This window comes from Leucoraja erinacea, unplaced genomic scaffold, assembly GCF_028641065.1.
Source record: "Leucoraja erinacea ecotype New England unplaced genomic scaffold, Leri_hhj_1 Leri_285S, whole genome shotgun sequence".
Lineage (NCBI taxonomy): Eukaryota > Metazoa > Chordata > Chondrichthyes > Rajiformes > Rajidae > Leucoraja > Leucoraja erinaceus.
The window spans coordinates 77,501-105,000 of NW_026576186.1; the positions used below are offsets into that span (position 1 = coordinate 77,501).

At 52.0% G+C, this 27,500-nt stretch overlaps 2 protein-coding genes across 2 annotated transcripts in view; both read left to right on the forward strand.

Annotated features, from left to right (window-relative positions):
- The window catches only part of LOC129693409 (striated muscle preferentially expressed protein kinase-like), a 101,587-nt gene extending 74,096 nt beyond the window's left edge, over nt 1–27,491 (forward strand). Inside the window, exons 3-8 of the mRNA XM_055630235.1 lie at nt 10,737–10,838; nt 13,976–14,393; nt 18,773–20,079; nt 25,334–25,477; nt 26,506–26,689; nt 27,358–27,491. Coding sequence (XP_055486210.1) covers nt 10,737–10,838; nt 13,976–14,393; nt 18,773–20,079; nt 25,334–25,477; nt 26,506–26,689; nt 27,358–27,370 — 2,168 coding nt within the window. The 3' untranslated portion in view covers nt 27,371–27,491. The remainder of the gene's footprint in view (nt 1–10,736; nt 10,839–13,975; nt 14,394–18,772; nt 20,080–25,333; nt 25,478–26,505; nt 26,690–27,357) is intronic.
- Nucleotides 27,424–27,500, forward strand: part of LOC129693408 (striated muscle preferentially expressed protein kinase-like) — a 12,328-nt gene continuing 12,251 nt past the window's right edge. Inside the window, exons 1-2 of the mRNA XM_055630234.1 lie at nt 27,424–27,427; nt 27,472–27,500. The exon at nt 27,472–27,500 is cut by the window's right edge and continues 72 nt beyond it. Of these exons, the coding sequence (XP_055486209.1) occupies nt 27,424–27,427; nt 27,472–27,500 (33 nt within the window). The remainder of the gene's footprint in view (nt 27,428–27,471) is intronic.

The window sequence follows — 27,500 nt, forward strand, 5'->3', positions numbered from 1 at the left end:
TGGTGGGTGTATGGAACGAGCTTCCGGAGGAGGTAGTTGAGGCTGGGACTATCCCAACGTTTAAGAAACAGTTAGACAGGTACATAGACTCGAAGGGCCGAATGGCCTCTACTCCTGCACCTATTTCCTATGTTTCTATGTTTGATCCTGACCTCAGGTTTGTGTGGAGTTTGTACACTCTACCTGCGACTGTGTGGGTTTTCTCCGGGTGCTCAGGTCTCCTCCCACATCCCAAAGACGTGCGGGTTTGTAGGTTAACTGGCCCCTCTGTAAATTGCCCCCCTAGTGTGCAGGGAGAGGATGAGAAAGTGTGATAACACGGAACTAGTGTGTGAACGGGAGGTCTATGGCTGGCACGGACTCGCTGGGCCGAAGGGCCTCTTTCCACCTTTCAATATTATCTAAATGGTGGCCGATTGGGAAAGGGGGAGATGCAGCGAGACCTGGGTGTCATGGTACACCAGTCATTGAAGGTAGGCATGCAGGTGCAGCAGGCAGTGAAGAAAGCGAATGGTATGTTAGCTTTCATAGCAAGAGGATTTGAGTATAGGAGCAGGGAGGTTCTACTGCAGTTGTACAGGGTCTTGGTGAGATCACACCTGGAGTATTGCGTACAGTTTTGGTCTCCAAATCTGAGGAAGGACATTATTGCCATAGAGGGAGTGCAGAGAAGGTTCACCAGACTGATTCCTGGGATGGAAGACTGAAGACTGGATAGACTTGGTTTATACTCTCTAGAATTTAGGAGATTGAGAGGGGATCTTATAGAAACTTACAAAATTCTTAAGGGGTTTGACAGGCTAGATGCAGGAAGATTGTTCCCGATGTTGGGGAAGTCCAGGACAAGGGGTCACAGCTTAAGGAGAAGGGGGAAATCCTTTAAAACCGAGATGAGAAGAACTTTTTTCACACAGAGAGTGGTGAATCTCTGGAACTCTCTGCCACAGAGGGTAGTTGAGGCCAGTTCATTGGCTATATTTAAGAGGGAGTTAGATGTGGCCCTTGTGGCTAAGGGGATCAGGGGGTATGGAGAGAAGGCAGGTACGGGATACTGAGTTGGATGATCAGCCATGATCACATTGAATGGCGGTGCAGGCTCGAAGGGCCGAATGGCCTCTACTCCTGCACCTAATTTCTATGTTTCTATGTAATAAATCTATTTCAGACAATCAGTAATCAGTCATTCCAGGTCACGATAATGGTGCAGAGGTCTGGAGTAGATCTCAGTTACTGAAGATAGACACAAAAAGCTGGAGTAACTCAGCGGGACAGGCAGCATCTCTGGAGGGAAGGGATGGGTCGAGACCCTTCTTCATTCTCGAAACGCCACCCGTCCCTTCTCTCCAGAGATGCTGCCTGTCCCGCTGAGTTACTCCAGCATTTCGTGTCCATCTTTGGATAGTCTGACTTTGGTGGTTTGTAAGGTTTTAGAGTCGATTACTTTAAAGGATGAGGTTACGGAATGCTTAGAAGCTCACGACAGCAGGCAGTGAAGAAAGCCAATGGCATGTTGGCCTTCATAACAAGAGGAGTTGAGTATAGGAGCAAAGAGGGCCTTCTGCAGTTGTACAGGGCTCTAGTGAGACCACACCTGGAGTATTGTGTGCAGTTTTGGTCCCCTAATTTGAGGAAGGACATTCTTGCTATTGAGGGAGTGCAGCGTAGGTTCACCAGGTTAATTCCCGGGATGGCGGGACTGTCATATGCTGAGAGAATGGAGCGGCAGGGCTTGTACACTCTGGAGTTTAGAAGGATGAGAGGGCATCTCATTGAAACATATATGAGATTGTTAAGGGTTTGGACACGCTAGAGGCAGGAAACATGTTCCCGATGTTGGGGGAGTCCAGAACCAGGGGCCACACACAGTTTAAGAATAAGGGGTAAGCCATTTCGAACGTAGACGAGGAAACACTTTTTCTCACAGAGAGTTGTGAGTCTGTGGAATTCTCTGCCTCAGAGGGCGGTGGAGGCCGGTTCTCTGGATACTTACAAAAGAGAGGTAGATAGGGCTCTTAAAGATAGCGGAGTCCGGGGATATGGGGAGAAGGCAGGAACGGGGCACTGATTGGGGATGATCAGCCATGATCACATTGAATGGCGGTGCTGGCCCGAAGGGCTGAATGGCCTCCTCCTGCACCTACTGTTTGTTGTCTATAAACCAAAGGCAGCATCTGTGGAGAACATGGATATGTGACGTTTCACAGAGTGCTGGAGTAACTCAGCTGGTCAGGCAGCATCTGTGGAGAACATGGATAGGTGACGTTTCACAGAGTGGTGGAGTAACTCAGCGGGTCAGGCAGCATCTGTGGAGAACATGGATAGGTGACGTTTCACAGAGTGCTGGAGTAACTCAGCGGGTCAGGCAGCATCTATGGAGCTAAGGAAATAGACAACGTTTCGGGCCGAAACCCTTCCGGGTTTCGGCCCGAAACGTTGCCTATTTCCAGAAGGGTTTTGGCCCGAAATGTTGCCTATTTCCTTAGCTCCATAGATGCTGCTGCACCATAACTCAGCGGGTCAGGCAGCATCTGTGGAGAGAAGGAATGGGTGACGTTTCGGGTCGAGACCCCTCTTCAGTCTGACAGTCGGGGGGGAAAGGGGAACGAGAGATATCGACCGCGTTGTAGAGAGATGTAGAATAAATGAATGAAAGATGTGGAACAATGTAACGATGATGAAGGAAACTGGGCAGTGTGAGCTGTGTTAGCGAGGGTGAAAACCAGTTACCGACAGTGAAACTGAACAAGACGACTTTGAAGCCGGCACGACTTGGGTGGGTGGTGGGAGCGGATGGAGAGAGAGGGAAAGCAAGGGTTACTTGAAGTTAGAGAAGTCAACGTTGATACCCCTGGGGTATAAGCTGCCCAAGCGAAATATGAGGTGCTGTTCCTCCAATTTGCGCTGGGCCTATTGTCTATTGTGGTCTGTGTGATGGACTGGGCTACATCTACAGTGGTGGGGAGTGTGCTGTGTGTGTGGGACTGGGCTACATCTACAATGGTTGGGAGTGTGGTGTGTGTGATGGACTGGGCTACATCTACAATGGTGGGGAGTGTGGTGTGTGTGTGGGACTGGGCTACATCTACAATGGTGGGGAGTGTGGTGTGTGTGATGGACTGGGCTACATCTACAATGGTGGGGAGTGTGGTGTGTGTGTGGGACTGGGCTACATCTACAGTGGTGGGGAGTGTGGTGTGTGTGGGACTGGGCTACATCTACAGTGGTGGGGAGTGTGGTGTGTGTGTGGGACTGGGCTACATCTACAATGGTGGGGAGTGTGGTGTGTGTGATGGACTGGGCTACATCTACAATAGTGGGGAGTGTGGTGTGTGTGTGGGACTGGGCCACATCTACAACTCTCTGCAATTTCTTGCGGTCAATGGACAATAGACAATAGGTGCAGGAGTAGGCCATTCGGCCCTTCGAGCCAGCACCGCCATTCAATGTGACCATGGCTGATTGTCCCCAATCAGTACCCCGTTCCTGCCTTCTCCCCATATCCCCTGACTCCGCTATCTTTAAGAGTCCTGGGCAGAGCTGTTCCCAAGCCAAGCTGTAATGTACCCCGTTAGGATGTGTTAGGATTTGAGTCTAGGAGCAGGGAGGTTCTACTGCAGTTGTACAGGGTCTTGGTGAGACCACACCTGGAGTATTGCGTACAGTTTTGGTCTCCAAATCTGAGGAAGGACATTATTGCCATAGAGGGAGTGCAGAGAAGGTTCGCCAGACTGATTCCTGGGATGTCAGGACTGTCTTATGAAGAAAGACTGGATAGACTTGGTTTATACCCTCTACAATTTAGGAGATTGAGAGGGGATCTTATAGAAACTTATAAAATTCTTAAGGGGTTGGACAGGCTAGATGCAGGAAGATTGTTCCCGATGTTGGGGAAGTCCAGGACAAGGGGTCACAGCTTAAGGATAAGGGGGAAATCCTTTAAAACCGAGATGAGAAGAACTTTTTCACACAGAGAGTGGTGAATCTCTGGAACTCTCTGCCGCAGAGGGTAGTTGAGGCCACAGATCATTGGCTATATTTAAGAGGGAGTTAGATGTGGCCCTTGTGGCTAAGGGGATCAGGGGGTATGGAGTGAAGGCAGGAACGGGATACTGAGTTGGATGATCAGCCATGATCATATTGAATGGCGGTGCAGGCTCGAAGGGCCGAATGGCCTCTACTCCTGCACCTATTGTCTATGTTTCTATGTTGTACTATGCATCAGTATAAGTTTGTAAGAGTCACTAGAGACTGCCAGGGATCATATGGTTGGAGCCGTCTGCCCATAGAGAGGGAGAGATTAATGACTGCATCGTTAAACCAGGGAACTGTCCCACGACAGTCATTGTTAATTACAGTCAGTTAATTAAATATATCTCACCCAAAAGACCAAATCAGTAACAGTATCCGTACGTAGAGGTCCACACGGTGGCGCTGCGGTAGTTCCTGCCTCACAGCGCCGGAGACCCGGGTTTGATCCCGACTACGGGCGCTGTCTGTACGGAGTTTGCACGTTCTCCTCGTGACCCGCGTGGGTTTTCTCCGGGTGCTCCGGTTTTCCTCCCACGCTACAAAGACAAGCGGGGTCTAAAATTGACGCAGGTTGGCGCGGGATCGGTGGGCCGAAGGGCCTGTTTCCGTGCTGTATTTCTAAACGAAACCGCACTGGGTGAGTGTCATTGTGTAGACATCATGTGCGGGAGTAGGCCATTCGGCCCTTCGAGCCAGCACCGCCATTCAATGTGATCATAGACAACAGACATTAGACAATAGTTGCAGGAGTAGGCCATTCGGCCCTTCGAGCCAGCACCGCCATTCACTGTGATCATGGCTGATCATCCACAATCAGTACCCCGTTCCTGCCTTCTCCCCATACCCCCTGACTCCGCTATCTTTAGGAGCCCTATCCCGTTCTCTCATGAAAGTATCCAGAGAACCGGCCACCACCGCCCTCTGAGGCAGAGAATTCCACAGACTCACAACTCTCTGTGAGAAAAAGTGTTTCCTCGTCTCTGTTCTAAATGGCTTACCCCTTATTCTTAAACTGTGTGGCCCCAGGTTCTGGACTCCCCCAACATCGGGAACATGTTTCCTGCCTCTAGTGTGTCCAAATCCCTTAAAAATCTTATATGTTTCAATAAGATGCCCTCTCATCCTTCTAAACTCCAGAGTGTACAAGCCCAGCCGCTCCATTCTCTCAGCATATGACAGTCCCGCCATCCCAGGAATTAACCTGGTGAACCTACGCTGGGCTCCCTCAATAGCAAGAATGTCCGTCCTCAAATTAGGGGACCAAAACTGCACACAATACTCCAGGTGTGGTCTCAAATGTTTCTTAACTACCCATTGAGTGTCCATTTTCCTAGTGGTTGCAACAATGATTGCTCCTCAAAAGTGGCGTCAGGAGTTGACTGGGCTGTGAGGAGCATCTTGGGCTCGTTGGCCTTCAGCAGTCAGTGTATCGAGTACAGAGGTTGGAGCGCTGTGTTGCATTCGTACGGGGGGAAGGCATAGAAACATAGACAATAGGTGCAGGAGTAGAGGCCATTCGGCCCTTCGAGCCTGCACCGCCATTCAATATGATCATGGCTGATCATCCAACTCAGTATCCCATCCCTGCCTTCTCTGCATACCCCCTGATCCCTTTAGCCACAAGGGCCACATCTAACTCCCTCTTAAATATAGCCAATGAACTGTGGCCTCAACTACCTTCCGTGGCAGAGAATTCCACAGATTCACCACTGTGTAAAAAATGTTTTTCTCATCTCGGATCTAAAGGACTTCCCTCTTATCCTTAAACTGTGACCCCTTGTCCTGGACTTCCCCAACATCGGGAACAATCTTCCTGCATCTAGCCTGTCCAACCCCTTAAGAATTTTGTAAGTTTCTATAAGATCCCCCCTCAATCTTCTAAATTCTAGCGAGTACAAGCCGAGTCTATCCAGTCTTTCTTCATATGAAAGTCCTGACATCCCAGGAATCAGTCTGGTGAACCTTCTCTGTACTCCCTCTATGGCAAGAATGTTTTTCCTCAGATTAGGAGACCAAAACTGTACGCAATACTCCAGGTGTGGTCTCACCAAGACCGTGTACAACTGCAGTAGAACCTCCCTGCTCCTATACTCAAATCCTTTTGCTATGAATGCTAACATACCATTTGCTTTGAAGCAGGAGAATGGGGAGGGAGAGATAGATCAGGCATGATTGAAAGAATGAGCAGACTTGATGGGCCGAATGGCCTAGTTTCTACTCCTATTCCTTACGACCTTATGACATTGGCGAGGCCACATTTGGAACATTCTGTTCAGCTTTGGTCGCCCTGATAGAGGGAAGATATCATCTTCCCTATAAGACTAGGCTTGTGTTTTAAGAAAGAACTGCAGATGCTGGAAAATCAAAGATAGGCAAAAGTGCTGGAGAAACTCAGCGGGTGCAGCAGCATCTATGGAGCGAGGGAAATAGGCAGCGTTTCGGGCCAAAACCCTTCTTCAGACTAGGCTTGTATTCACTGGAGTTTAGAAGGATGAGAGGGCGGGGGGAAATCTTATAGAAACATCTAAAATTATAAAAGGACTGGACAAGCTAGATGCAGGAAAAATGTTCCCAATGTTGGGCGAGTCCAGAACCAGGGGCCACACACATAAGAATAAAGGGGAGGTCATTTAAGACTGAGGTGAGAAAAAAACTTTTTCACCCAGAGAGTTGTGAATTTGTGGAATTCCCTGCCACAGAGGGCAGTGGAGGCCAAGTCACTGGATGGATTTAAGAGAGAGTTAGATAGAGCTCTAGGGGCTGGTGGAGTCAAGGGGAGAAGGCAGGCACTGATTGGGGACGATCAGCCATGATCACAATGAATGGCGGTGCTGGCTCGAAGGGCCGAATGGCCTCCTCCTGCAGCCCATTGTCCCCTCGTGCCAGCGTACGTACGGGATGATCGCTGGACGGGCGCAGACTCGGTGGGCCGAAGGGCCTGTTTCCGCGCTGTACCTCCAAACTAACCCAGTGCCGGTTTGGTGGGATGGGCGGGTGGGCTGGGCGAGACCACCCGCCACGTTACGCCGGAGATACAGGCACAAAACGCTGGAGTCACTCAGCGGGACGGGCAGGGAAGGGAAGGGAAGGGTGAGGTTTTCAGGGTCGAGACCAGGGCTGGATTTAGATGAAGCGAGGCCCTAGGCCCCCCCTAGATCTCGAGACCCTCAGCTTAAGCTCGTGAAGCTTATACGTAAACCTGGTCCTGGTCGAGACCCCCCTCCCCCCCCCTAGATCTCGCCCTGGTCGAGACCCTTGACCCCAAAGACCCTACAGCGGAGCAAGATAGTCCACTCAAGACGCAGTACGGTCATGGGCAGATTCGCGGGTGATTTTCGGCCCCATTTCCGTAACCGGCTTCCGTCTCCACACCAAAGACCCCGTCACAGCGGAGCAAAGATACTAGCGCGGAGACGGGAGTCGGATACGGAAACATCCTCGTAAATATAAAAGTTCTTTGGTAAAAAATCTTCTCCTCGTTTTCAGAATTTTAATTCATTAACATAAACTGTTCCCCTGCAACGTTGATTACACTGCGGGTGGGGTCGGGTCGGGTTACTGAAATGGATGATAAATAGGCCCACGTTCCGCTCCGTTGCGTACTACACGTCGACCCATTGCATTTTTAGCAGGAGTGGTCTATCTTGCTCCGCTGTAGGATCTTTGCTTGACACCAAAGCATTTTCTCCCCTGCTGTTTGTGCATTACCCCACCCCCCCCTCTGCTGTCCGCTCCCTGTGGTCTATGTGTGTGTGTGTCATGTCGTGTGTGTCCCGTCCCACTGTGCCCGGGCTGTGAGCGGTGCATGTTCTCGGTTCTCCCGCCTGTGTCGATGTGGTAAACGTTTTATGATATCTGCTTTCTCTTGTTGCCCCCATGGAAGCGAAGTATTCAGCTCCTGCAGGAGACACAGCTATGGTATGGAAACGCTTTCTGTGTCCTCTCTCTATCGCTGGCTGGCTACACGGTGGGGCTGGGGCAGGCACCAACCTCACATCGCAACACAGTTTAGATACAGAGTGCTGGAGTAACTCAGCGGGTGGGTCAGGCAGCATCTGTGGGGAACATGGATAGGTGACGTTTCACAGAGTGCTGGAGTAACTCAGCGGGTCAGGCGGGCAGCATCTGTGGAGAACGTGGATAGGTGACGTTTCACAGAGTGCTGGAGTAACTCAGCGGGTCAGACATGCAGCATCTGTGGAGAACATGGATAGGTGACGTTTCACAGCGTGCTGGAGTAACTCAGCGGGTCAGGCAGCATCTGTGGGAGAACGTGGATAGGTGACGTTTCACAGAGTGCTGGAGTAACTCAGCGGGTCAGGCAGCAGCTGCGGAGAACATGGATAGGTGACGTTTCACAGAGTGCTGGAGTAACTCAGCGGGTCAGGCAGCATCAATGAAGCGAAGGAAATAGGCAACGTTTCGGGCCGAAACCCTGAAGGAAATAGGCAACGTTTCGGGCCGAAACCCGGAAGGGTTTCGGGCCGAAACGTTGCCTATTTCCTTCGCTCCATAGATGCTGCTGCACCCGCTGAGTTTCTCCAGCACTTTTGTCTACCTTCGATTTTCCAGCATCTGCAGTTCCTTCTTAAACAGTCTCTCGATGGAATCGTGAAGCTGGCTGGCGGGTGAAGATAGACACAGAGTGCTGGAGTAACTCAGCGGGTCAGGCAGCATCTGTGGAGAACATGGATAGGTGACGTTTCACAGAGTGCTGGAGTAACTCAGCAGGTCCCACATAGGAGATGAGTTGGCAAAATTAGGGCACATGGTATTGGGGGTAGAGTGCTGACATAGATAGAGAAGTGGTTGGCAGACAGGACACAAAGAGTAGGGATTAACGGATCCCTTTCAGAATGGCAGGCAGTGACTAGTGGGATACCACAAGGCTCGGTGCTGGGACCGCAGCTATTTACAACATACATCAATGATTTGGATGAAGGGATTCAAAATAACATTAGCAAATTTGCAGATGACACAAAGCTGGGTGCCAGTGTGAACTGTGAGGAGGATGCTATGAGGATGCAGGGTGACTTGGACAGGTTGGGGGAGTGGGCAGATGCATGGCAGATGCAGTTTAATGCGGATAAATGTGAGGTTATCCCCTTTGGTAGCAAAAACAGGAAGGCAGATTATTATCTAAATGGCGTCAAGTTGGGAAAAGGGGAAGTACAACAGGATCTGGGGGTCCTTGTTCATCAGTCTATGAAAGTAAGCATGCAGGTACAGCAGGCAGTGAAGAAAGTGAATGGCATGTTGGCCTTTATAACAAGAGGAGTTGAGCATATAGGAGCAAAGAGGTCCTTCTGCAGTTGTACAGGGCCCTAGTGAGACCACACCTGGAGTATTGTGTGCAGTTTTGGTCCCCTAATTTGAGGAAGGACATTCTTGCTATTGAGGGAGTGCAGCGTAGGTTCACCAGGTTAATTCCCGGGATGGCGGGACTGTCATATGCTGAGAGAATGGAGCAGCTGGGCTTGTACACTCTGGAGTTTAGAAGGATGAGAGGGATATCTCATTGAAACATATAAGATTAATAAGGGATTGGACATGCCAGAGGCAGGAAACATGTTCCCGATGTTGGGGGAGTCCAGGACCAGGGGCCACAGTTTAAGAATAAGGGGTTGGCCATTTAGAACGGAGATGAGGAAAAACATTTTTACCAAGAGAGTGGTGAGTCTGGGATTCTCTGCCTCAGAGGGCGGTGGAGGCCGGTTCTCTGGATACTTTCAAGAGAGAGCTAGATAGGGCTCTTAAAGATAGCGGAGTCAGGGGATATGGGGAGAAGGCAGGAACGGGGTACTGATTGTGGATGATCAGCCATGATCACATTGAATGGCGGTGCTGGCTCGAAGGGCCGAACGATTTCCAGTGGGTCTTGGATGGAGCCGTTCCCAAACCGTGTCGCGATGCGTCCCGATAAAATGCGTTAATTAGACGGAGTCGGGGAACACAATCTACCGGGACTGACGAGGCAATGGGTCCCACCACGGCTTTGGAGCGTGGGCAGGGTGGACGGGTGAAGGGATGGGAGGCGACGGGTGCAGTTTTGGTCCCCTAATTTGAGGAAGGACATTCTTGCTATTGAGGGAGCCCAGCGTAGGTTCACCAGGTTAATTCCCGGGATGGCGGGACTGTCATACGCTGAGAGAATGGAGCAGCTGGGCTTGTACACTCTGTGGAGTTTAGAAGGATGAGAGGGCATCTCATTGAAACATATAATATTGTTAAGGGCTTGGACACGCTAGAGGCAGGAAACATGTTCCCGATGTTGGGGGAGTCCAGAACCAGGGGCCACACACAGTTTAAGAATAAGGGGTAAGCCATTTAGAACGGAGACGAGGAAACACTTTTTCTCACAGAGAGTTGTGAGTCTGTGGAATTCTCTGCCTCACAGAGGGCGGTGGGGGCCGGTTCTCTGGATACTTTCAAGAGAGAGCTAGATAGGGCTCTTAAAGATAGCGGAGTCAGGGGATATGGGGAGAAGGCAGGAACGGGGTACTGATTGGGGATGATCAGCCATGATCACATTGAATGGGGGTGCTGGCTCGAAGGGCCGAATGGCCTCTACTGCCCCTATTGTCTATTGTCTATTGGACTGGATAGCACGCAACAATAAACGTTTTTCCCTGTACCTGATGAAGTGAAGCCGAACTCAAACTCCAAATCAACTCAAAATCTTACCGTTGCTTCCTGTCCTGTTGCAGACTCGGAAGAATGTGGTGAGGAGGAGGCTTTCGAGCCCAGGAAGGCCGCACCCTCCGAAGGACATCTGGGTCCACACAGGCCCATCCAGAGAGTGCCTGCCGGTAGGTACCACCCTCCCCGCGAGCCAATTATGGACACACTAGAGGCAGGAAACATGTCCCTGATGTTGGGGGAGTCCAGAACCAGGGGCCACACACATAGTTTAAGAATAAGGAGTAAGCCATTTAGAACGGAGACGAGGAAACGCTTTTTCTCTGCAGGTGATGCAGGTGCAGCAGGCAGTGAAGAAAGCAAATGGTATGTTAGCATTCATAGCAAAAGGATTTGAGTATAGCAGCAGGGAGGTTCTACTGCAGTTGTACAGGCGTCTTGGTGAGACCACACCTGGAGTATTGCGTGCAGTTTTGGTCTCCTAATCTGAGGAAAGACATTCTTGCCATAGAGGGAGTACAGAGAAGATTCTGCAGACTGATTCCTGGGATGTCAGGACCTTCATATGAAGAAAGACTGGATAGACTCGGCTTGTACTCGCTAGAATTTAGAAGATTGAGGGGGGGTCTTATAGAAACTTACAAAATTCTTAAGGGGTTGGACAGGCTAGATGCAGGAAGATTGTTCCCGATGTTGGGGAAGTCCAGAACAAGGGGTCACAGTTTAAGGATAAGGGGGAAATCACCGAGATGAGAAAAACATTTTTCACACAGCGAGTGGTGAATCTCTGGAACTCTCTGACACAGAAGGTAGTTGAGGCCACAGTTCATTGGCTATATTTAAGAGGGAGTTAGATGTGGCCCTTGTGGATAAAGTATGGAGAGAAGGCAGGTACAGGATACTGAGTTGGATGATCAGCCATGATCATATTGAATGGCGGTGCAGGCTCGAAGGGCCGAATGGCCTACTCCTGCACCTGTTGTCTATTGTCATATTGAATGGCGGTGCTGGCTCGAAGGGCCGAATGGCCTACTCCTGCACCTATTGTCTATGTTTCTATGTTTCTCACAGAGAGTTGTGAGTCTGTGGAATTCTCTGCCTCGGAGGGCGGTGGAGGCCGGTTCTGTGGATGCTTTCAAGAGAGAGAGCTAGATAGGGCTCTTAAAGATGGCGGAGTCAGGGGATATGGGGAGAAGGCAGGAACGGGGTACTGATTGGGGATGATCAGCCATGATCACATTGAATGGCAGTGCTGGCTCGAAGGGCCGAACCTGTTGTCTATTGTCATATTGAATGGCGGTGCTGGCTCGAAGGGCCGAATGGCCTACTCCTGCACCTATTGGCTATTGACAGTTTATTCCCGTGCAATAACCCCAAAAAAACCCCAAGATCAATTTCGACGGCCAGCACGGTATCGATGGGCTGAAGGGCCTGTTCCTGTGACGTGCGGTCTCTGTTTTGACAGGACAGGTTTGGCGGGATATTGGACTAGAGTAGATGGGGCATGTTGGTCGGCGTGGGCAAGTCGGGCCGAAGGGCTGTATCACTCTGTGACTGGAATGTGTTTAGTTTAGAGACACAGCACGGAAACAGGCCCATCGGCCCATCGAGTCCACCCCGATCAGCGATCGGCCGTTCACACTAGTTCTATGCTATCTCACTGCCTGATCCACACTAGGGGGCAATTTACAGAAGCCAATTAACCTAAAAAACACGCGCGTCTTTGGAGCGTGGGAGGAAACCGAAGATCCCGGAGAAAACCCACGCGGGTCACGGGGAGAACGTGCAAACTCCGTAGAAACAGCACCCCGTAGTTGGGATTGAACCCGGCTCTCTCCGGCGCGGTGAAGCAGCAACTGTGCCACTGTTACCACCAGCGCGTAGAGTTGCTGCCTCACAGCGCCCGAGACCCGGGTTCGATCCCGGCTACGGGCGCTGTCTATACGGAGTTCCCCAGTGTGTGTAGGATAACGTTAATGTGTGGGTATCGCTGGTCGGCGCGGACTCGGGCCTGTTTCCGCGCTGTGGGCCTGGATAGAGTGGACGTGGAGAGGATGTTTCCACTAGTGGGAGAGTCAAGGTCACAGCCTTAGAATTGAAGGACGTTCTTCAAGGAAGGAGATGAGGAGGAATTTCTTTAGCCAGAGGGGGGTGAATCTGTGGGAATTCTTTGCCACAGACGGCTGTGGAGGCCACAAGTCAGTGGATATATTTAAGGCAGAGATAGATAGATTTTTGATTAGTGCGGGTGTCAGGGGTTATGGGGGAGAAGGCAGGAGAATGGGGTTAGGAGGGAGAGATAGATCAGCGATGATTGAATGGCGGAGTAGACTCGATGGGCCGAATGGCCTAATCCCGCTCCTATTCCTTATGACCTTATGATTCAGCCCATCAAGTCTACTCCGACATTCAATCATGGCTGATCTATCTCTTCCACCCAACCCCAGGTCCTTCTGCAGTTGTACAGGGCCCTAGTGAGACCACACCTGGAGTATTGTGTGCAGTTTGGTCCCCTAATTTGAGGAAGGACATTCTTGCTATTGAGGGAGTGCAGCGTAGGTTCACCAGGTTAATTCCCGGGATGGCGGGACTGTCATATGCTGAGAGAATGGAGCGGCTGGGCTTGTACACTCTGGAGTTTAGAAGGATGAGAGGGCATCTCGTTGAAACATATAAGTTAGTTAAGGGTTTGGACACGTTAGAGGCAGGAAACATGTTCCTGATGTTGGGGGAGTCCAGAACCAGGGGCCACACACACAGTTTAAGAATAAGGGGTAAGCCATTTAGAACGGAGACGAGGAAACAATTTTTCACCCAGAGAGTGGTGAGTCTGTGGAATTCTCTGCCTCAGAGGGCGGTGGAGGCCGGTTCTCTGGATACTTTCAAGAGAGAGCTAGATAGGGCTCTTAAAGATAGCGGAGTCAGGGGATATGGGGAGAAGGCAGGAACGGGGTACTGATTGTGGACGATCAGCCATGGCGCAATGGGCTAAGTGTTCGGCTGGCGAACGGAAGGTAGCCGGTTCGAATCCCGCTTGGAGTGCATACTGTCGTTGTGTCCTTGGGGCAAGACACTTCACCCACCTTTGCCTGTGTGTAAATGTAATGTAATTATGTGAAGCACTCTGTGGTCAATGCAAGTTGACTAAAAATGTGCTATATAAATAAGATTATTATTATGATCATATTGAATGGCGGTGCTGGCTCGAAGGGGCCGAATGGCCTCTACTCCTGCACCTGTTGTCTATTGAGTCTCTACACTCCGAGTTAACTCTCTCTGATTGTCTTCTCTCTTCTTCCCCGATGAGGAGCGCTGGAGTGTCTCACCGCGAGCACCTCGACGTCGGAGAGCACCCTCTCCTCGCTGCGCACGGCCCCCGAGCTGCCGCTGCCCCCCGAGCAGGCCGGAACGGGGGGCCAGAGATCACCGGCGTGGAGCTGGAGCGGAGGAGCGGAGGCGGTGGAGGAAGAAGACGAGGAGGAGGCGGTGGAGCAGGAGCGGGGCGCCGCTGCCGTGGGCGCGGCGGACCAGCCGCCAAGGCAAGGGGGGGCGCCGGCCCCCGGCTACCCGCTAGTCAGACACCTAGGCGTGGAGCCCTTGGTCAGGGCTTCCAACTCTAACCTGACCTGTAGTAGCTCTGGGTCGGAAGGCAGCCTGTCTGTTGTTAGTGATGTATACGGCAGCATGTTCAGCCTCTATAGAGGCAGGCCCTTCTTTATACCCATGTAAGTACAAAACACTCCTCAACCCCTCTCCCCCAGCCCCAAACCTCATCTGGAGTACAACCTCTTTTGTTTTGGACTAGCGGTTTCCGTTATCATTAGCCACCTCTGACCCTCTCTCCTACCCCTCTCCCCTCCAAATTTGATTTTACCATTAAGTCAACCATTCCCCCGTTTTAATTACTTTTCTCGTTCTCGACTTCCGTTTGAAACTTGTTCAGTTGCATTAATCACCCAAAGAACTCGCCTGGACAGAGTGGATGTGGAGAGGATGTTTCCACTAGTGTGGGAGAGAGTCTAGGACCAGAGGGCACAGCCTCAGAATTAAAGGACGTTCCTTTAGGATAATGCAGTATAATGTGGATAAATGTGAGGTTATCCATTTTGGTGGCAAATACAGGAAAGCAGACTATTATCTAAATGGTGGCCGACTAGGAAAAGGGGAGATGCAGCGAGACCTGGGTGTCATGGTACAACAGTCATTGAAAGTAGGCATGCAGGTGCAGCAGGCAGTGAAGAAAGCGAATGGTATGTTAGCTTTCATAGCAAAAGGATTTGAGTATAGGAGCAGGGAGGTTCTACTGCAGTTGTACAGGGTCTTGGTGAGACCACACCTGGAGTATTGCGTACAGTTTTGGTCTCCAAATCTGAGGAAGGACATTATTGCCATAGAGGGAGTGCAGAGAAGGTTCACCAGACTGATTCCTGGGATGTCAGGGCTGTCTTATGAAGAAAGACTGGATAGACTTGGTTTATACTCTCTAGAATTTAGGAGATTGAGAGGGGATCTTATAGAAACGTACAAAATTCTTAAGGGGTTGGACAGGCTAGATGCAAGAAGATTGCTCCCGATGTTGGGGAAGTCCAGGACAAGGGGTCACAGCTTAAGGATAAGGGGGAAATCCTTTAAAACTGAGATGAGAAGAACTTTTTTCACACAGAGAGTGGTGAATCTCTGGAACTCTCTGCCACAGAGGGTAGTCGAGGCCAGTTCATTGGCTATATTTAAGAGGGAGTTAGATGTGGCCCTCGTGGCTAAGGGGATCAGAGGGTATGGAGAGAAGGCAGGTACGGGATACTGAGTTGGATGATCAGCCATGATCATATTGAATGGCGGTGCAGGCTCGCTCGAAGGGCCGAATGGCCTACTCTAATTTCTATGTTTCTATGTTTCTAGGAAGGAGATGAGGAGGAATTTCCGTAGCCAGAGGGTGGCGAATCTGTGGGATTCTTTGACACAGACGGCTGTGGAGGCCACAAGTCAGCGGATATTTTTAAGGCAGAGATAGACAGATTCTTGATTAGTGCGGGTGTCAGGGATTAAGGGGAGAAGGCAGGAGAATGGGGTTAGGAGGGGGAGATAGATCAGCCATGATTGAATGGCGGAGTAGACTGGATGGGCCGAGTGGCCTAATTCTGCTCCTATCACTTGTGAGCTTATGGAAAATCACCTGAGCAAAAGCGCGGGAGGAATAACGGAATAACAGAGACCCGGGTTCGATCCCGACTGCGGGCGCTGTCTGTACGGAGTTTGCACGTTCTCCCCGTGACCTGCGTGGGTTTTCCCCAGGATCTCCGGTTTCCTCCCACACTCCAAAGACGTGCAGGTTTGTAGGTTAATCGGCTTTGGTGAACATTGTAAATTGTCCCCCAGTGTGTGTGGGATAGTGTTAGTGTGCGGGGATCGCTGGTCGGCACGGGCTCGGTGGGCCGAAGGGCCTGTTTCTGTGCTGTGTCTCCAAACAAATTGATTCCAGGTTGACCAGGGGGTGAGAGTGGAGTGTTTTGGTGATCAATGTTGCTTTGCTCCATACATCCATGCTTTTGGTTACCTCCATCTGTTGAACATCACAGGCCTTCTGACCCTCGCTACTGCATGCCTGACCTCTAACCTGACCCCAGTGTGCTCGCTAACCCGACCCCCGGTGACCCCTCTAACCCGACCCCCTGGTGACCCCTCTAACCCGACCCGACCCCCCGGTGACCCCTAACCCGACCCCTGGTGACCCCTCTAACCCCGACCCCCTGGTGACCCCTCTAACCCGACTCCCTGGTGACCCCTCTAACCCGACCCCCTGGTGACCCCTCTAACCCGACCCCCCGATGACCTCTCTAAACCGACCCCCCGGTGACCTCTCTAACCTGACCCCCGGTGACCCTCTCTAACCTGACCCTTGGTGACCTCTTTAACCCGACCCCGGTGACCCCTCTAACCCGACCCCGGTGACCCCTCTAACCTGACCCCTGGTGACCTCTTTAACACTGACCCTCGGTGACCTCTCTACCCGACCACCCGGTGACCTCACTAACCCGACCCCCCGGTGACCCCTCTAACCTAACCTGACCCCTGGTGACCTCTTTAACCCGACCCCGTTGACCTCTCTAATCCGACCCCCTGGTGACCTCTTTAACCCGACCCCTGATGACCCCTATAACACATCCCCCCCCGGTGGCCCCTCTAACCTGACCCCTGGTGACCTCTCTAACCCGACCCCTGGTGACCCCTCTAACCTGACCCCTGGTGACCTCTCTAACCCGACCCCTGGTGACCTCTAATCCGACCTCCCAGTGACCTCACTAACCTGACCCCCTGTGACCTCTTTAACCCGACCCCCGTTGACCTCTCTAATCCGACCTCCCGGTGACCTCACTAACCTGACCCCTCGGTGACCCCTGTAACCCGACCTCCCCCCCCAACCCGCTCATTGTTCTTCACTGATGTGCCACAATCCCCATTCCCCACATTCTGGGTCCCGTACCAGAGTCAGTGACAACCCACCACCGACCCGGGGCTGAGGAAGGGTCTCGACCCGAAACGTCACCCATTCCTTCTCTCCAGAGATGCTGCCTGTCCCGCTGAGACACTCCAGCTTTTTGCGTCTTATCTGCATCTGCATCCTTGCCTGCGTTTAGCCCAAATCCACAGATGCTCCAGATGCATCCCCAACCAGAGTCCTATCAAGCTGCCACAAGACTTCCTGACACTTGTACTCAATGCCCCTGATTGATGAAGGCAGCAATCCATACCCCATCTTTGCTACTCTACCCAGCTGTGGAGTCTTACGGGCAAACTCAACTCAACCAAACCAAAACAAACTAAACTTAGGCCAGCACTGATGGCGGAGGGGTAGAGTTGCTGCCTCACAGCGCCGGAGACCCGGGTTCGATCCCGACTACGGAGCGCTGTCTGTACGGAGTTTGCACGTTCTCTCCCCGTGACCTGCGTGGGTTTTCTCCGGGGGCTCCGGTTTCCTCCCACACTCCAAAGACGTGCGGGTTTGTAGGTTAATTGGCTTGGTGTAAATGTGTAAATTGTCCCTCAGCGTGTGCGTGTTTGTAGGATAGTGTTAGTGTGCGGGGATCGCTGGTCGGCACGGACTCGGTGGGCCGAAGGGCCTGTTTCCGTGCTGTAAACTAAACTGAACCGTCCTCTCACCAACGAGAGAGCGGTCCTGACCTCCCATCTACCTCTGTGGAGACCCCCGGACTATCCTTGATCGGACTTTACCTTGCACTAAACGTTATTCCCTTCGTCCTGTATCTGTACACTGTGGACGGCTCGATTGTAATCATGCGTTGTCTTTCCGCTGACTGGTTAGCACACAACACAAGCTTTTCACTGTACCTCGGTACACAGAACAAGAAACTAAAAGTGAAATGTCAAAGCCCAAATTCCCTCCGCCATCCACAGGTAGTCCAACAATATACAATCGACAATAGGTGCAGGAGTAGAGGCCATTCGGCCCTTCCAGCCAGCACCGCCATTCAATGTGATCATGGCTGATCATCCCCAATCAGTACCCCGTTCCTGCCTTCTCCCCATATCCCCTGACTCCACTATCTTTAAGAGCCCTATCTAGCTCTCTCTTGAAAGCATCCAGAGAACCGGCCTCCACCGCCCTCTGAGGTAGAGAATTCCACAGACTCACCACTCTCTGTGTGAAAAAAAGTGTTTCCTTGTCTCCATTCTAAATGGCTTACTCCTTATTCTTAAACTGTGTGTGTGGCCCCTGGTTCTGGACTCCCCCAACATCGGGAACATGTTCCCCCCCCCCTGGTCTTGGCCCCCCAGGTCTATAGACAGTAGATAATAGGTGCAGGAGCCGGCCTTTCGACCCATCAAGTCGAGACAAGATAATAGGTGCAGGAGTAGGCCATTCGACCCTTCATGTCTAGACTAGAGACAATAGACAATAGGTGCAGGAGTAGAGGCCATTCAGCCCTTCGAGCCAGCACCGCCATTCAATGTGATCATGGCTGATCATCCCCAATCAGTGCCCCGTTCCTGCCCTCTCCCCCTCACATCCAAGTGGCACATCAGTGGAGATTCTGGGATGACTCCCCGTGTGATTGTCTCTGTCTCTGTTTCTCCTCTGCGACAGGGAGCTGCGTGAAGACTCGCCGGGCAAGGTTCGCCGCGCCCCGGACCCCTTGTCGCGGTGGGACCCCATCATGGCCCAGAGGGTCCCGTTCCCCGCCAGCCTGAAGGCCAGGCCGCTCAGCCCGAAGGCCCAGCGCGTGGGGGTGGGGGTGGGCCCGGTGCAGCCGACCACGCCGCTGACTCCGCGACGCAAGCTGAGCACGCCGGCGGCCTACAGCGACACGGTGCCCGCGGAGTTCCAGGACAAGGCCAAGGCGGAGGAGCGCCCGCCGCTGGAGTCGGGCCCGCCGCGGAGAGACAGCGCCGACAGCCTCTCCCCCCGCCACGGCTCCAAGGTGTTCGACCGGGTGCGCTACCTGGAGACGTTCCCCGAGAGGCGCCGCAGCTTCGACCTGTCGGACGGCCAGGCCTGGCCGGGCTTCAGGAAATCGCGCTCCTTCGACCAGGCCGACACCCGCCAGGCACGGCGGAGACGGACCTCCTTCTCCGACCTGCTGGAGGCCGAGGCGGGCCAGCGGAGGTCCCTCTTCCGGCAGAAGGCCGCCTCGTTCGACGAGCGCACTCCCCGCCACTCCCGCGACATCGAGCTGAAGATCTCCGAAGAGCTGGGCCGCCTCAAGCGCTCGGCCATGGCGTCCCCTGTGGCCAAGCCCGTGCTGAGGTCGCCCGTCCTGGAGCGCGCCGTCAACCGCGAGCTGTCGTCCCGCAAGGCCAGGCCGGCGTCCGAGCCTCCCGCCCTCCCTTCCTTCGCCGCCCAGCGCAAGCCCCTGCAGCGAGCGCTGGCCACGGCCGGCGCTGACCACGAAGAACTGGACGCCCCCGGAGGAGATGGGGGCCGAGCGGCAGCCAACCACGTTGACCGACCTCCAGGTGGGGTCTGGAGGAGAGACCCCCGACCGGCCTCGGCCTCGGACCAAGCCCAAGCCCACCCGCCCTTCGTGGTGGAGATGGTCAAGAAGGTCACCTTGACCCCCGAGACCCGCCTGCCCAACGCCATCTTGGCTGCCAAGCCCGAGGGCTCTGGAGGTCCCAATCCATCATCTCTCGTGTCCAAGGAGACTCCGGAGCGGGTGGACGTTGCCAACTTGGGCTCGGAGACTGCTGGTGCCAGGTTGGGTCTCGCCGCCCTCAGCCCAGCCGGTGACCCCGGACAACTGGGGCACCCCAACCCAAGGACCGCGGAGGGCCAGGAACATCCCGAGACGGAGAGTCCGACGGAAGGGTCAAGACCACCGGCGCTGGAGAAGTCGGCTCGCAAAGTGACCAGAGTCAGGTCCAAGAAATCTCGGCCCATCTCTCCGGAACTGGGTAAGGGGGCAGAGAGATCGGGGCAAGGTTCACTAGTCATTCAATAGACAATAGACAATAGGTGCAGGAGTAGAGGTCATTTGGCCCTTCGAGCCAGCACCGCCATTCAATGTGATCATGGCTGATCATCCACAATCAGTACCCGTTCCTGCCTTCTCCCCATATCCCCTGACTCCGCTATCTTTAAGAGCCCTATCTAGCTCTCTCTTGAAAGCATCCAGAGAACCGGCATCCACCGCCCTCTGAGGCAGAGAATTCCACAGACTCACCACTCTCTGTGAGAAAAAGTGTTTCCTCGTCTCCGTTCTAAATGGCTTACACCTTATTCTTAAACTGTGTGTGTGTGGCCCCTGGTTCTGGACTCCCCCAACACCGGGAACATGTTTCCTGCCTCTAGTGTACATTCGTAACACATCATGAGAGGAACAGATCGAGTAGACACACAGAGTCGGGGAATCGAGGACCAGAGGGCATAGGTTTAAGGTGGGGGGGGGGGTGGGATTTAATAGGAATATGAGGAGCCTGAAGAAGGGTCTCGACCCGAAATGTCAAGGTTTAAGAAACATTTAGACAGGTACATGGATAGGACTGGATTAGATGGAAATTGGCCAAACGCAGGCAGGTGGGACTAGTGTAGATGGGACATGTTGGTCGGGCTGGGCAAGTTGGGCCGAATGCACACGCTGCACGCGCACGCACACACACGCCGTACACGTACGCACACACACGCACGCACACATACGCACGCACACACACGCATGCACATATACGCACGCACACACACGCACGCACGCACACACACGCACGCACACACACGCACGCACACATACGCACGCACACACACGCACGCACACACACGCATGCACGCGCTCGCATGCAGGCACACGCATGCACACATACGCACGCACACACACATGCACGCATAAACACATGCACGCACAAACACTCGTGCCCACACACACATGGACAGGTGCACACACTCGCATGCACCAACATGCGCACGCACACACACACGCAAGTGCACATGCACACACACGCACACCCGCACACACACCCCTCCCCTCACCCTCACACACACACACACCTCCCCTCACCCTCACCCTCACACACACACACACTTTAGACTTAACTTTAGTTAATGTTCATAAGGTCATGAGTGACAGGAGCAGGAAGAGGCCATTCAGCCCATCAAGTCTACTCCACGGTTCAACCACGGATGATCTATCTCTCCCTCCTATCCCCATTCTCCTGCCTTCTCCCCGTAACCCCTGACACCCGTACTGCTCAAGAATCTATCTCTGAAATATATACGTTAGATAGAGCTCTAGCGGCTAGTGGAGTCGGGGGATATGGGGAGAAGGCAGGCACGGGTTATTGATTGGGGATTGATCAGCCATGATCACATTGAATGGCGGTGCTGGCTCGAAGGGCCGAACGGCCTCCTCCTGCACCTATTGTCTATGTTTCTATGACTATTATTGTTAATATTGGAGTATTATTGTTTGCTGGTTATTTATGTGTACATGTGTGTACATGTGTGTGCATGTGTGTGTAGAGAATCTTGTACTTGTTGATTCTATTGTTTAAAGTGTGCTATGTTTACATATTCTGCTCTGCTAGAGCATTTAAGCGTTTCATTGTTCTAGCCTGGGCATATGAAACAAAAATCTGGAGTAACTCAGCGGGACAGGCAGCATCTCTGGAGAGAAGGGATGGGTGACGTTTCGGGTCGAGACCCTTCTTCAGACGGTGATGTGGAGTTCGGTTGAAATTCGGTGTCAGCTGCTCTACGTCGGTGAGACCAAGCGTAGGCACGGCGATCGATTCGCCCAACACCTCCGCAATAACATAGAAACATAAACATAGAAAATAGGTGCAGGAGAGTAGGCCATTCGGCCCTTCGAGCCTGCACCGCCATTCAATATGATCATGGCTGATCATCCAACTCAGTATCCTGTACCTGCCTTCTCTCCATACCCCCTGATCCCTTTAGCCACAAGGGCCACATCTAACTCCCTCTTAAATATAGCCAATGAACTGGCCTCGACTACCCTCTGTGGGAGAGAGTTCCAGAGATTCACCACTCTCTGTGTGAAGAAAAATGTTTTTCTCATCTCAGTCCTAAAAGATTTCCCCCTTATCCTTAAACTGTGTGACCCCTAGTTCTGGACTTCCCCAACATCGGGAACAATCTTCCTGCATCTAGCCTGTCCAACCCCTTAAGAATTTTGTAAGTTTCTATAAGATCCCCCCTCAATCTTCTAAATTCTAGCGATAACCAACCTGATCTCCCGGTGGCTCAGCACTTCAACTCCCCCTCCCATTCCCAATCCGACCTTTCTGTCCTGGGCCTCCTCCGTGGACAGAGTGAGTCCCACCGCAAATTGGAGGAGGAGCAGCGCCTCATATTTTGCTTGGGTAGTTTACACCCCAGTGGTATGAACATTGACTTCTCCAATTTCAGGTAGTCCCTGCTTTCTCCCTCCTTCCCCTCCCCTTCCCAGCTCCCCCTCAGCCCACACTGTCTCCGCCTATTCCTTTCCTCTTCCTGCTCATAACATTTTTCACACAGACAGTGGTGAATCTGTGGAATTCTCTGCCACAGAAGGTAGTTGAGGCCACAGTTCATTGGCTATATTTAAGAGGGAGTTAGATGTGGCTAAGGGGATCAGGGGGTATGGAGAGAAGGCATGTACAGGATACTGAGTTGGATGATCAGCCATGATCATGTTGAATGGCGGTGCAGGCTCGAAGGGCCGAATGGCCTACTCCTGCACCTATTTTCTGTTCCTATGTTTCTAAGAAGGATCTCGACCTGAAACGTTGCCTATTCTTTCGCTCCCGCTGAGTTTCTCCAGCATTTATAAAAGAAACGGGCCTCATTTCGCTGGATGAGAACAAGAAGCTGGTGCCACTTGGGTGGGGGAGGAATGTAGAGAGAGGGAAGGAACTGCAGATGCCGGTTTCACTGCAGATGCGGGATTGGGGGGGAAACTTTTTCTAATCTCTCACCTCGACGGAGATGCGATTTTTTTCCCCGTATCGTATCCCTGTCCGCACTGCGGCCTAACATCGAGGAGTTGGCGGTCTTTGCTGGAGACCGACTTCGGGGAGTTTCAGCCGCGGGAGTTTCGCCCGCCCCAACGCGGCCCCGAAGGATAGTTCGACTGCCCTCGACCGGGGGAGAATAAAGAGGGAAGAAGTTCGGACTTTATTGCCTTCCGTCACAGTGAGGAATGTGGGGAATCCACTGTGGTGGATGTTTATGTTAACTTTTATGTAGTAGTGCGTCTTTCTCGTGTGGCTGTACGGTAATTTGCATATCACTCTACCTTAATTGGTACTTGTGATCACAAAAGACCTTTGGAACCCTTAAACCGAAGATAGACACAGAGTGCTGGAGTAACTCAGCGGGACAGGCAGCATCTCTGGAGAGAAGGAATGGGTGACGTTTCGGGTCGAGACCCTTCTTCAGATTTCTCTCCTGAGATGCTGCCTGTCCCGCTGAGTTACTCCAGCATTTTGGGTCTATCTTCAGTTTAAACCAGCATTTGCTGTTCCTTCCTGACAATAAAACACTGTTGACTATTGACGCTTGGTCTGTCATGGAGGTTAACATAGAAACATAGACAATAGGTGCAGGAGTAGAGGCCATTCGGCTCTTCGGGTCAGCACCACCGTTCAATGTGATCATGGCTGATCATCTACGATCAGTACCCCGTTCCTGCCTTCTCCCCATATCCCTTGAGTCCGTTAGCCCTAAGAGCTACATCTGATAGCCCCTGTCCCACTGTACGAGTTCATTCCAAGAGCTCTCCCGAGTTTAAAAAAAAAATCAAACTCGTGGTAAACGCGTGGAATGTACGCAGCGGGTACGTCGGAGCTCGGGGACGTCTCTTAGCGGCTCGTAACGCTAACGGCGGGTACTCGGGAAACGCGCTAAGCTCGTGAACACCCGTGAAGATTTTTCAACGTGTTGCAAAATCTCCACGAGAGCCCCGAGGACCGACGAGCGGCCGTCACCCGTAAATCTCCGAGTTCGAATCAGGGCAAACTCGGGAGTGAACTCGTACAGTGGGACAGGGCTTTATTAACTCTCTCTTGAAAACATTCACCGGCCTCCACCGCCCTCTGTGGCAGAGAATTCCACAGACTCACAACTCTCTGGGTGAAGAAGTGTTTCCTCGTCTCCGTTCGAAATGGCTTGCCCCTTATTCTTAAACTGTGTGGCCCCTGGTTCTGGACTCCCCCAACATCGGGAACGTGTTTCCTGCCTCTAGCCTGTCCATTCACTTAAGAATTGTATATGTTTCTATAAGATACCCTCTCATCCTTCTAAACTCCAGAGTGTACAAGCCCAGCCACTCCATTCTCTCAGCATATGACAGTCCCGCCATCCCGGGAATTAACCTGGTCAACCTACGCTGCACTCCCTCAATAGCAAGGATGTCCTTCCTCAAATTTGGAGACCAAAATTTGCATGCAGGTACAGCAGGCAGTGACGAAAGCGAATGGCATTTTGGCCTTTATAATATGAGTTATAGGAGCAAAGAGGTCCTTCTGCAGTTGTACATGGCCCTAGTGAGACCACACCTGGAGTATTGTGTGCAGTTTAGGTCCCCTAATTTGAGGAAGGACATCCATGCCATTTAGGTAGTGGAATGTAGGTTTAAAAGGTTAATTCCCAGGGATGGCGGGACTGTCATATGCTGAGAGAATGGAGCGGCTGGGCTTGTACACTCTGGAGTTTAGAAGGGGATCATATTGAAATAGATAAGATTGTTAAGGGCTTGGACACATTAGAGGCAGGAAATATGTTCCCGATATTGGGGGAGTCCAGAACCAGGGGCCACACAGTTTAAGAATAAGGGGTAAGCCATTTAGAACGGTGACGAGGAAACACTTTTTCACACAGAGAATTGTGAGTCTGTGGAATTCTCTGCCTCAGAGGGCGGTGGAGGCCGGTTCTCTGGATATTTTCAAGAGAGAGCTAGATAGGGCTCTTAAAGATAGCGGAGTCAGGGGATATGGGGAGAAGGCAGGAACGGGGTACTGATTGGGGATGATCACATTGAATGGCGGTGCTGGCTCGAAGGGCCGAATGGCCTACTCCTGCACCTATTGTCTATTGTCTAAAACTGCACGCAGTACTCCAGATGTGGTCTCAACAGCGCCCTGTACAACTGCAGTAGGCCCTCCTAGCTCCTAGGCTGAACTCATCTCGCTGTCTAACACAAAGGTTTTGTCTCGACAGAATCGTCCGATGACTCGTACATCTCGGCCGGTGAAGACCCGCTGGAACCGCCGCTGTTTGAGATTGCCATCACCGACACGGTGGTGACGCTGGGATCTGGGGTGCTGCTGAAATGTATCATCACTGGGACTCCCATGCCCGAAGGTACGTAGAAACATAGACAATAGGTGCAGGAGTAGAGGCCATTCGGCCCTTCGAGCCTGCACCGCCATTCAATATGATCATGGCTGATCATCCAACTCAGTATCCTGTTCCTGCCTTCTCTCCATACCCCCTGATCCCTTTAGCCACAAGGGCCACATCTAACTCCCTCTTAAATACAGCCAATGAACTGTGTGGCCTCAACTACCTTCTGGGGCAGAGAATTCCACAGATTCATCACTCTCTGTGTGTGAAAAAAAATGTTTTTCTCATCTCGGTCCTAAAGGATTTCCCCCTTATCCTTAAACTGTGTGTGGCCCCTTGTTCTGGACTTCCCCAACATCGGGAACAATCTTCCTGCATCTAGCCTGTCCGACCCCTTAAGAATTTTGTAAGTTTCTATAAGATCCCCCCTCAATCTTCTAAATTCTAGCGAGTACAAGCCGAGTCTATCCAGTCTTTCTTCATATGAAAGTCCTGACATCCCAGGAATCAGTCTGGTGAACCTTCTCTGCACTCCCTCTATGGCAACAATGTCCTTCCTCAGATTTGGAGACCAAAACTGTACGCAATACTCCAGGTGTGGTCTCACCAAGACCCTGTACAACTGCAGTAGAACCTCCCTGCTCCTATACTCAAATCCTTTTGCTATGAAAGCTAACATGCCATTCGCTTTCTTCACTGCCTGCTGCACCTGCATGCCTACTTTCAATGACTGGTGTACCATGACACCCAGGTCTCGCTGCATCTCCCCTTTTCCTAGTCGGCCACCATTTAGATAATAGTCTGCTTTCCTGTTTTTGCCACCAAAATGGATAACCTCTCATTTATCCACATATGTATGTAGTGATGTTTGTATTTAATCTACGAACCACTGTTGTCTGTTATACTATTCTTATCCCAATGTAAAGCACTTGTTTTTTTAAATGTGCTATCTAAACAAATGTGACTTGATTTGTGCCTTTGCCCGACTGGGGTTGTGTTTTGAGCCCGTGACTCTCTGACGGTGTGGTGTGATTTTGTCCTTGCAGTGGTCTGGAAGAAGGGCGGGGAGATTGTGAGGACCAGCCCGGGCCTGGTGGTGAAGGCCGAAGGGGAACGGCACACGCTCTTCATCCCCGCCGTCGCGCCTCTTCACGGGGGGCCTGTACTCTGTCACCGCCTCCAACGAGGTGGGAATCTCCAGCTGTTGCGCCTCTGTCCACGTCCACACCGGTGAGTTACGTTGGCTTGTAGTTTGACACCAGACAACAGGTGCAGGAGTAGAGGCCGTGCGGCCATTCGAGCCAGCACCGCCATTCAATGTGATTGATCACGGCTGATCATCCCCAATCAGTACCCCCTGTTCCTGCCTTCTCCCCATATTCCTTAATTCCACTATCTTTAAGAGCTCTATCCAACTCTCTCTTGAAAGCATCCAGAGAACCGGCCTCCGAGGCAGCGAATTCCACACTCGCCACTCTCTGTGAGAAAAAGTGTTTCCTCGTCTCCGTTCTAAATGGCTTACCCCTTATTCTTAAACTGTGTGTGTGTGGCCCCTGGTTCTGGACTCCCCCAACATGGGGAACATGTTTCCTGCCTCTAGCGTGTCCAAGCCCTTAAACATCAAGCCTTTACTCTCAAGCCTTTCTTGACGTCCTCTGAGGGAGGACTGTATGTGTGTATTTATGTATGTACTTAATCTATGAACCAATGTTGTATAATGTTAGTACCTCCACCAATGTAAAGCACTTTGGCCAACGAGAGATGTTTTTTAAACGTGCTATAGAAATATAAGTGACTTACGACTTCTTCAGACTGAAGAGCTTTTCACTGTACCTCAGTACACGTGACACTGAACTGAACTGAGCTCTGTGTGTGTGTGTGTGTGTGTGTGTGTACAGGTCCTGCTCCTGACACCTGCCCACAGGTGGTCCCCGCTGCTCTCTACAGCCCCATCACCTCAGACGATGAGTACCTCAGTCCACTGGAAGACTTGGGCGATCTGAGCTACAAAGGCAGACAAGCCCAACACTCGCCCGACACC